The sequence below is a fragment of the Prionailurus viverrinus genome, chromosome B1, assembly GCF_022837055.1.
Source record: "Prionailurus viverrinus isolate Anna chromosome B1, UM_Priviv_1.0, whole genome shotgun sequence".
Classification (NCBI taxonomy): Eukaryota; Metazoa; Chordata; class Mammalia; order Carnivora; family Felidae; genus Prionailurus; species Prionailurus viverrinus.
In genome coordinates this window covers 194446503-194456311 of record NC_062564.1, presented here as the reverse complement: position 1 = coordinate 194456311, position 9809 = coordinate 194446503, and the positions used below count along the sequence as shown (strand labels likewise).

General features: G+C 46.1%; 1 protein-coding gene across 11 annotated transcripts in view; it reads right to left on the bottom strand.

The window, feature by feature from the left end:
• Nucleotides 1-895: 895 nt before the first annotated feature.
• Nucleotides 896-9809, bottom strand: part of PROM1 (prominin 1) — a 136686-nt gene continuing 127772 nt past the window's right edge. For 10 of the 11 annotated variants that reach the window (XM_047857004.1, XM_047857005.1, XM_047857002.1 and 7 more), the window contains 5 exons: nt 8632-8712; nt 8240-8308; nt 5062-5154; nt 2493-2608; nt 896-1330 (listed from right to left, as the gene is read on the bottom strand). In XM_047857004.1, coding sequence (XP_047712960.1) covers nt 1276-1330; nt 2493-2608; nt 5062-5154; nt 8240-8308; nt 8632-8712 — 414 coding nt within the window. In that variant the 3' untranslated portion in view covers nt 896-1275. Of the gene's footprint in view, nt 1331-1996; nt 2031-2492; nt 2609-5061; nt 5155-8239; nt 8309-8631; nt 8713-9809 lie in introns of all 11 variants that reach the window. The other variant, XM_047857010.1, reaches the window with a different exon arrangement.

The following is a 9809-nucleotide window of genomic DNA, read 5'->3' as shown; positions in this document are numbered from 1 at the left end:
TAATCCAGGGAAGTGTTTCTCAGCCTTGGCCGTCTATTAGAATCATCTGAGGAAATTTAAGCATCCACATGTTCAGGCCACTATATCCGAATCTCTAAGGGTGGATCCTCAGCATCAGCCACGTGAATCCATTGTGTGGCAGGGGCCAGGCATCATGGTGTTAGATGAAGAGACACTTTATGCTCACAAGCAGTGGAGTATTAACATGTTCTTAAATAAAGAGATGAACATAAAATTAAGAGGGAGATGAGTCACTCTTTTGTATGTGCCTAACAAAATTTATAATTTTTCTATCTTTTGTGATTTTGGTAATTTAACTTAGTTTCTGTGTGTAGAGGGTGTATAGTGTTGCTCTCTTTTGAGTTTCCTTCCCTATCTTTTTGGCTATTTGCTATCACTGCTGGATGACTGTGCTGGTCTGAACGGTGTTCCCTCCCAAATTCATATCACCTAGAACCTGCGAATGTTTGCCAATAGGTTGTTTGCAGATGTGATGAAATTAAGATGAGATCATTCTTGATTAGGATGGGCCCTGATCCAATGACTCCTTAGAAGCAGAGGGAAATCTGGACACAGGCACCCAAGGAAGACTCCATGGGAAGACAGAGACAGAGACTGGAGTGAGTGTCCAAGGAATGCCGTGGATCATCTCAATCATCAGAATCTAGGAAAAAGGCATAGAGCAGACTCTTGTGCGATCCCCCTTGGAGGAACCAGCTGTGCTGATGAATGCATTTCAGACTTCCAGCCTCCAGAACTGTGGGAGAAGATACTTCTGCTGCTTTAAGCCACCCACCTTGTGTAACTTGTTACAGCAGCCTTGAGCAAATGACACAGTGACATAACCGATGTCTATAATATAGGTATGTGTTTCAATAAGAAGATTAGAGTCAGATTTCTGAAATCACTTTTATTGTTCACACACACAACTGCTATTTGCTGGATTTTGCCTAGCTACAAGTCTAGGTTCCCAAGCAATGAAATGTGACACAATTCATGCCTTGTTCTGAAAACTAAACTGGAAATGAATGAATGTAATACATATTGGAACTTTCATAGAAGGCTCAGATGATTAAAGCAAAACTTCTGGAGAGAAAACAAAACAAAAACCAAAACAGCTGTGAACGCACACTTTTTACTCTTTGGCGCATCAGTGAGTGTTGCATACAAAAATCACTAAACTCTGTAAACTCTGGAAGGGAAGGTTTCTTTTCCAGTATTCAGAGACGCTGTAGATCAAGAACTCGTACCGTTGGATCTGTTTAAAAACTTTGTTCATACAGTCTGAGTGGAATGATGTCTATGAAAACCAATATTACCATTTTCCATACTGTAACAAAAATAAATACACCAAAAACACCATGTTATCTCTAAGATGAAGTATTAACATTGTGAGCTACAAAGGCAATGCAAGGGGTCATGAAAAGCACGTGAGCATTTGTTAAATCTACAAAGAGAGTAAAAAAGCTATATTCACATTCTGCTCCCTTTAAAAACCAAACACTGAAACAGCCATTTTATATATTAATAAACTTAACCTATAAAAATATCATTAATTTAGGGGCGCCTGGGTGGCGCAGTCGGTTAAGCGTCCGACTTCAGCCAGGTCACGATCTCGCGGTCCATGAGTTCGAGCTCCGCATCGGGCTCTGGGCTGATGGCTCAGAGCCTGGAGCCTGCTTCCGATTCTGTGTCTCCTTCTCTCTCTGCCCCTCCCCCTTTCATGCTCTGTCTCTCTCTGTCTCAAAAATAAATAAACTTTAAAAAAAAAAAATTAAAAAAAAAATATCATTAATTTAACAAGTATTCCTTCAGTGCCTTGTGTGTGCCGGCCCTGTTGTAGAGGCATCAGCACGGATTTTTATCTGGGCATATCTAACATTGTCATGTAATTTTAAGATGCTATTAATTCCGTTTTAAAAGTCCATCACATAATAATAAAGACCTCCCCAGTCCCATCTTAGGAATATGGTTTTAAAAAAAAGAAAAGGCTTACTTTTTGACGGATACAGTTTCAGCACTATAAAATACTAAAAAGGGAGATACAATTATTGTTTTTAATTACGATCACAGCTCGACAGCTGGATCCCCCACATTTGTTTTTTACCCTAATACAGACACTACCCAAGTAAATTCAGGAGAGACACGCATCACGAAGGAGGTGAGTGGAGTAAAACATGAAGCATAAAGGTATACACTACAGAGTCAAAGTGAAAACTAGTAAACACAGCTATAAAGCAAAGTGCCAAATCCCCAAGACAGAGGATCTGCAAACAAGAAATAAGAAGGCTGGTTAAGGACACTGAGAAGATGAAGCAAGAGGGAGAACAGTTAAAACAAGCATAAGAAAGGTACAAAGAAGACACCTGACCAGAGTGACCCCCTACTTTAAAAAAAGACCAAGTTTAATCTCATCAGAGCTCGTTCTGAAGTCAGTGCCTCTTAGAAAATGACCCCCCTCCCCTAGCCTCTGTAGAAACTTGTCTACTTACTCCTCATACACATCCTCTGAATCCATTCGACGATAGTACTTGGCCAGCTTTACAGCAAAAATGAGAGCCGGAAGTAGAAATACGGTGGCTTTTCCTATGCCGAACCAAAATAAATTCTAGGGAAAAGAAGAAAATCAGGAGGATCGGATGCCTCAAGACGGGAAAATGGAAAGCAGCGGTTGCTTTTTTCTTTTTTCTGCCATTGTTTAATGAGGTTTAATTTTGTTCATTGAAACCATTTGTAAATGCAACGGGAGTCATCTACTGTGTGAAAGGCTACACGTTGCTGCAATTCATTAAATCTCTCTGAAAACCTTGACTCGATCCTATTCTATTTATTTTACAAATGAGGACCAGTGGGAGCAAGTGGGGAAGCAAGGGTTTGCATCTAGGACCCCACCAGATGGCGTCCCTTTGCTGCCTACCACAGGAGCATGTCGGACCAGCAGACCTGAGCTTAATCCCTTTTCTGAGTTGTTTGACGCGGCTAATTCACCTTTCTGGCTTTGCTCTGCATCAGAACCGCGGGACCGTAGCATCTTTATCCCATAACACTATTGTGTGGAGAAGGCAGGATCGGTGCTCGGCACCTGCTAGGCTCTCAACAAACATTCCACATTTAACTTAACCAAGCTTAAGGGCAGATCATAGGCTGCATTCAACCCTATTTTGTTTAAAAAGCATGTGAAGGTATTTTCAAAAGATAGTTGCCAACATTCCTAAGTCAGGCTTCACACAGAAATCTGGAGTCACGTCTTTCTTGAAAAGTCTTCAAGTTCAGTCTCATAAACTGAGCCCCCATCTCCACAAGGCAACACCAGCGGCCACTGAGTGGTGGTTCTTCCATCAAGAAGGTCCGCGTTTGGTTGGGGCCTGGCCACACCACTAGCTTTTGCAGGGGTGACGCCCAACGCTATTTAGCCTTATCCACCAATCAGAAGAGACGCAGCTGGAGACCCCGATGACACCATATGCCAGCCAGTGTCTTACCCTTGGCCTGTAGAGGTTTGGGTCTATGGCCGCTGCCTTAGGGTGATGTTGTAGGTAACATCAGGACAGCCTCCCCAGCCTACCGGGAGGCAAAAGGCAGCTTGGATGTGACAGCGGCCCTCCTATGCCGCCCTCCAACCCTCACAGCTCAGCGACTGATGTTCTGCCTTCCTCCGGACAGAGCGCACTGTCGGATGGCAGTGGCACCTCTTGGCCCAGAATTTCCAGTAAATTTGTTCTCCTTTCCCCACGTGTTCTTTTATTGGTAGATTTCTGTGCATTTCAAACCTCGCTTTGAGAGGCTTTAGAGCTTTATGACAACCAATCCTTTTACTGGAAGCTGCCATAATTCTTTCGGGAACAATCAAGGTATAAAAGAAACATGTTGGGCAGCCTGGGGTCCACTTTCCTGGCAAAATCAATGCCCAGAGCTCTTTCTTACTATTTAAACCACCTCGCTACAAAGCTCCAGCCTCTAGGCCTCCCTTCCACTGGTCCTCAATTACTGGGGGAAAAGCATCGATAGTTGGGTGATTTGACTGGCTGGGGGCAGGCGGTGAAGACTGAAGGCAAGGAGATCAATTCAGAATCCACCAGGTTAGGGGCACCTGTGTGGGCTCAGTCGGTTCCACGTCCGACTTCAGCTCAGGTCACAATCTCGTGGTTCATGAGTTCGAGCCCCGCGTCGGGCTCTGTGCTGACAGCTCAGAGCCTGGATCCTGCTTCAGATTCTGTGTCTCCCTCTCTCTCTGCCCCTCCCCACCTCATGCTCTGTCCGTCTGTCAGTCTCTCTCTCTCTCAAAAACAAATAAACATTAAAAAAAAAAAGAATCAACCAGGTTAGCCCAGGACACACCTACAAAGCCATCAGCAGGGGTCCAAGAAGCAGCACAAAAGGGTTAGGGTCTGGGGAGGAGGGAAGCGGCCAGGAAGCCAAACCTTGGGGTCTGCATGGCTAGAAGAGGACAGGAGCATCTCCATTCAGGTGTGAAAGTCCGTCCAGCAGATAGATGGGCATGTGGATGTGGGACAGGGAGATGACAGACGGAGCAGTACAGATGCACTTGGACAGACAGCTGTTTGATCATCCTTCATTCATTCAACTGCCTGTGCCAGGCAATATGCCAGATGACAGGGACACAGCAATGCATAGGCCCTCTGCTCAGGGGGTTGACGGTGTTGCAGGGGACAGGTCTTTTTGTTGTTGTTTTTTAAGTTTATTTATTTTGAGAGTGGGGGGAGAGGCAGAAAGAGAGGGAGGGAGAGAATCTCAAGCAGGCTCCATGCTGTAAGCACAGAGCCCGACACGGGGCTCGATGCCACAAACTGTGAGATCATGACCTGAGCCAAAATCAAGAGTCGGGTGCTTAATCGACTGAGCCACCCAGCCGCCCCTGAAGTATCCTAACACATTCATCTCAATTTTAGATTTCAGGTCTTGGATTCTACGGCTGTTAACAGACCCAAGCACAGAACTATTTTATATCATAGGGTGTAGTACAATCTGCAAACAAAAAATGAAGATTGATGAGTTTACTGTGTTTCCTTATTTTGAAAGATGAAATTTCACCATTCTTACCATGGGGTCGATAATGTAGCTGCACAGAAAGACGTCAACAGCAGAGTCTAAAGCGGTGGCCACGGGTTTGCAGGCTGCAATTTTCTCAGTAATCTAGGGGGTAAGAAACACGAGTGAACTTTGAGGCACACGCACAAAAATCCACAAGAATCAGACATGCCATTTATCTTTGATCTATTTTCACCAAAAGGATCTCTACACCCTCGTTGATATGGAGCAGAATGCTGATTTCTATGGATGAGTTTGACAATGTTTAAAAGCAGGTACTTGAAAGCAAGATGCTGATTCTCTCTGCCTCTCGGTCTCTGGTTTCTACACTTGTTTTATGGAACCATAACACCCACCCTTACCAGGCTCCTGGGAGAATGGAGTACAAGTGTCAGGTCCAGGGTCTCGGGCTGAATTTCTTACCCGATCCCTTTGAGATCTGACAAAGGATGTGGAAGAAAATGGAAAGCTAATAAATCAATAATTATATATTTTAGACCAGGGTTGACAAACTCTTCCCAGAAAGGGCCAAAGAGTAAATATTTTCTACCTCGCAGGACAGACCAAGACATTTCTGTCGCAAGTGCTGGACTCTGAAAAAAAAATGGTGAAAGCAGCCGCAGATAATGTATAAACCAAAGGGGGTGGCTGTGTGCCAATAAAACCGTGTTTACAAAAACCAGTGCTACCTGCAGACCCCATTTTAGAAGAAAGAAAACTAAAATAAATAAGGAAATAAATAAATAAAATAAAATAAAAATAAGAAGAAAATAGGGGCGCCCGGGTGGGTTAGTTGGTTGAGTGTCCGACTCTTGATTTCAGCTCAGGTCCTGATCTCAGGGTTGTGGGTCAAGCCCCACTTTGGGCTCCGTGCTGAGCATGGAGCCTGCTTGGGATTCACTCTCTCTTTCCTTCTGCCCCTCTCCCCCCACTCACACACACTCTCTAAAATTAAAAAAATACATTTTTTTAAGAAGACAGAAAACTATGTACTCATTAATGAGTTTAAAATAAACATGTTTAATAAATCCCAAACAGATGCTCCAATCCCATTGACTTATGATAGCTATAGTCATGCGTTTTAAAAAACTTTGGGGTGCCTGGGTGGCTCAGTCAGTTAAGCGTCTGACTCTTGATTTCAGCTCAGGTCGTGATTGCATGGTTTCGTGGGTTCGAGCCCGGCGTTGGTCTCTGGGCTGACAGTACGAAGTCTGCTTGAGATTCTCTCCCCCTCTGTCTCTGCCCCTTCCCCACTTTTGCAGTCTCTGTCTCTCTCAAAACAAATAAATAAACTTAAAAGAAAATCTTAAAAAAAAAAAAAAAAGAACCTTTGAGTACATACAATGAGCTCGATGTTAGCTCGTTTCCTTTATTGGTTGGTAAACCTTCCCTTTTTCTTCCACCACCTATACCTTCCAAGGCAATCCATGTTACCAACTTCATTTTCACCAAGCTCAACCAACCTACCTCTTTCTTCATAGGCTTTTTCACTGTTGGGTTTTTACAAAAACTGGGGTTGGAGTCATACTCTGTATGCTTTCTGCATCTTGCTTTTCTCCTTTATTTATAACCCTGTGAAAATCTCTCCTAGCCCCACAGCATAGCTCTGATCCATTTGGTACCAACAGTCACCCAATATTTCCATAGCATGGCTCTCGTGTGACTTAACCATTCTTGTCCAGATTCCCTTTGGTTTCAGGGTATTTGCTTCATATTCTGGGTATGGATGTGACTAAAATGTGGTTCCTTGATCTGGTGGAGGATATGCACAGGGTCCGGTGGCCATGGCGGCAATGACGGTCATGTATCTCTTCCGCCGCTACTCACCCACGTGTGCACACGCCTCATGCCAGCACTGAGAGGACCCCGCGGTCTTCCCATCTGGTTGGTGGGAGGCGTCAGCACAGACATCAGGAAGCTGGGCCTTGAAGGAGAACCAGATACACAAGGCCCAGATGGTGGGGACTAGAGGTAGGGACTGGGGAGGGGGGTATGACACAGAGGAAATCACATGGAGAAGTGTGAACGTTTCAGAGAATCAAGCAGTGGGGTGTGGCTGGAATCCGGGGTGGGGCAGCAAAGAGGCAGGAGATGGTTGGTAGTCTGGGCTCACGCGGCCAAGGGCCAGGAATAGATGTGAGAAGCTCATGACAGCTTGGAGGTAGTCGAAGATTTCCTGAGTCCCCAGACTTCTCAAAGCCCGTCTTGCCTAACAGCAAGTAGCCCAAGTGACTCAGCCCAAGTTGATCAAGTAACTCAGCGGCAAGCATCTCCCCCGCAAACCCTGCCCCAGTGGAATAATCCTCACAGAGGGGAGCTGGCCCAGAGCCCAAGATGACAAAAGGCATTTTCCAAGACACTATACTTCTCCACAAGCTGGCCGCTGGGAGCAACTTGCTGCCTTGAAACCAGCGGAAACTTCACTCTGCTCCTCGACTTTCCTCTTCTAATGTATTCAGGGAGACCCAACTGTTGTGGACCGAATTGTGTTCCCCCAAACTCCTGTGTTAAAGCCCTACCTCCTGGTATCTCAGAATGTGACTGTATCTGGAGGTAGGGTCTTTGAAGAGGCAATTCAGTTAAAATGAGGTCATTAGGGTTGAGTCCTAATCCAATGTGACTGGCATCTTTATAAACGAAGCAGAAATTTGGGCACAGACATGCACAGAGGGCAGACCTCGTGAAGACGCATGGGGAAGATGGTGGTCTACGACCCAAGCAGAGAGGACTCTAAAGAAACCAACACTGCTGACACCTTGATGTCAGACTCCCGGCCTCCAGAATTGTGAGAAAACAAATTTCTGTAGCTCAAGACACCCCTAGTCGACTGATCCACCAACTGCATGGCAGGCTGAGCGCTGCCCAAGCCACCATTGCCAAAGCAGCTCACAGTTCACTGGGGAGACACAGTCAAGTGTGGCCAGAACTCCTACAATGGTGAGCAAGGGAGCTGAGGGACGATGTCAGGGGCACTTTCTCCCGCTCGGCGTCAGGCCCGAGAAGGGGTCCAGCGTGGACAACATGTGCTGTGTCTTACGCCACCTCCCATCATGGTCCCTATTCGAGGCCCTTGACTTATCTCTCCTACCCAATTACTAGGATTTTAATTTTATCTCCTCCTGATTGTATCCGACAACATGGCCATCCTAACACATGGCCGTCTTGTGTTCATAAAAGAGAAAGTACTTACTGAGATTTTGACCCACTGCAGATAGCGTTCAAAGTATCCTACTATTGTGTTCCCATACTTCTGACTTTCCTGGAAAGAAATCAAAGGGTAGGAAAACCGTTAAAAGGATGCTATAGTTATGGGCACACGCCCACTTACTGGCATACATATTTTTTTTTAATATGAAATTTCTTGTCAAATTGGTTTCCATACAACACCCAGTGCTCATCCCAACAGGTGCCCTCCTCAATACCCCTCACCCACCCTCTGCTCCCTCCCTCTCCCCATCAACCCTCTGTTTATTCTCAGTTTTTAAGAGTCTCTTATGGTTTGGCTCCCTCCCTCTCTGGCTTTTTTTTTTTTTTCCTTCCCCTTCCCCATGGCCATACATATTTTTTAAAAAGAAAACTTACTTCAACAATAACCGAGGAAATACGGGTTGTGAGGAAGTCCTGAGCAGAATCCAAAGAGGAAAGGGTATTGGTCACTTTCATCTGGAAAACAGCAATCGAGAAGTGTCACGTGATGAAGGGATTTCACTAGTTTGCCTGTCGGTGCCCGTGTGGTCAGCTCAGCCCCATCCCACAACGACCTGCTAGTCAAGAAGACGACTGAGCCGGCCCAGCCCTCTGAGGGCAGGGGGACAAGAGATGTCATACTGAACACTCACTTTGTGGCAGACACTGGGCTGGGCCCTTGATCCAAATCGCCTCCCTGAGTACAGGAGGTCCCCCTTATCCACGGTTTCCATTACTCAGGGTCCAGAAGCAAAGATCCTCTTTCTGATAGATGGTTAGAAATGCTGATAACAGCCTAACGCTCCCTCACATGCCTACCTCATCCCCCTGGTCAGGCATTTTTACCACGTCACATCCTCACAAGAAGGGTGAGTCAGAGATTTTGAGAGTGGGACCACATTCACATAACTTCTAGTACAGTACATTCTTACAATTGTTCTAATTTATTATTGATTATTGCTGTTAACCCCTTACTGTGCCTAATTTGTAAATTCAGCTTTATCGTAGCTATGCACGCAGGGGTTCAGTACTGCCCGTGGCATCCGCTGAATGTATCCCCCATGGATAGTGCGGGGGGGGGGGGGCTCTTGTACTCACAGGCTGTAGGAAGGCATTATCAGGCCCCCTTCACAGAGGAGGTGGCTGACCCTGCTTGACATCACCAGGTTGGGGGCATAAGAGCCCGGATGTGCACCTAGTTTCTTGACACAGGTAAGAACTCCGACATGGCAGCTTGGTGCAAATTAGAAAAGGTGCCCTTTCTGTTCTGCCCGGAGACCTCAGGGTACCCAGCTTGGCCAGTGGGTCAAAGATGCATTTCCACCCCAACTCGCCCCCCCCCACTGACCCCTCGTGAAGGGCAACGCGCAGCTCACGCTGTCACCATGAACGTCCAGATGCGCAGGATGGCAAGGGACCCGCACACAGTTACCGGTCTGTCCCAGGCTCCCTTGGCCCAGGACACACATGTGTGAAATGGCAACTGTGACGAGAGGAACAGTGACGGTCCCCAAGCCGAGCAAACCTCACAGAAGAGCCTTCAGGGGAACTCAGGGTCTCCCGTGCCAACAAAG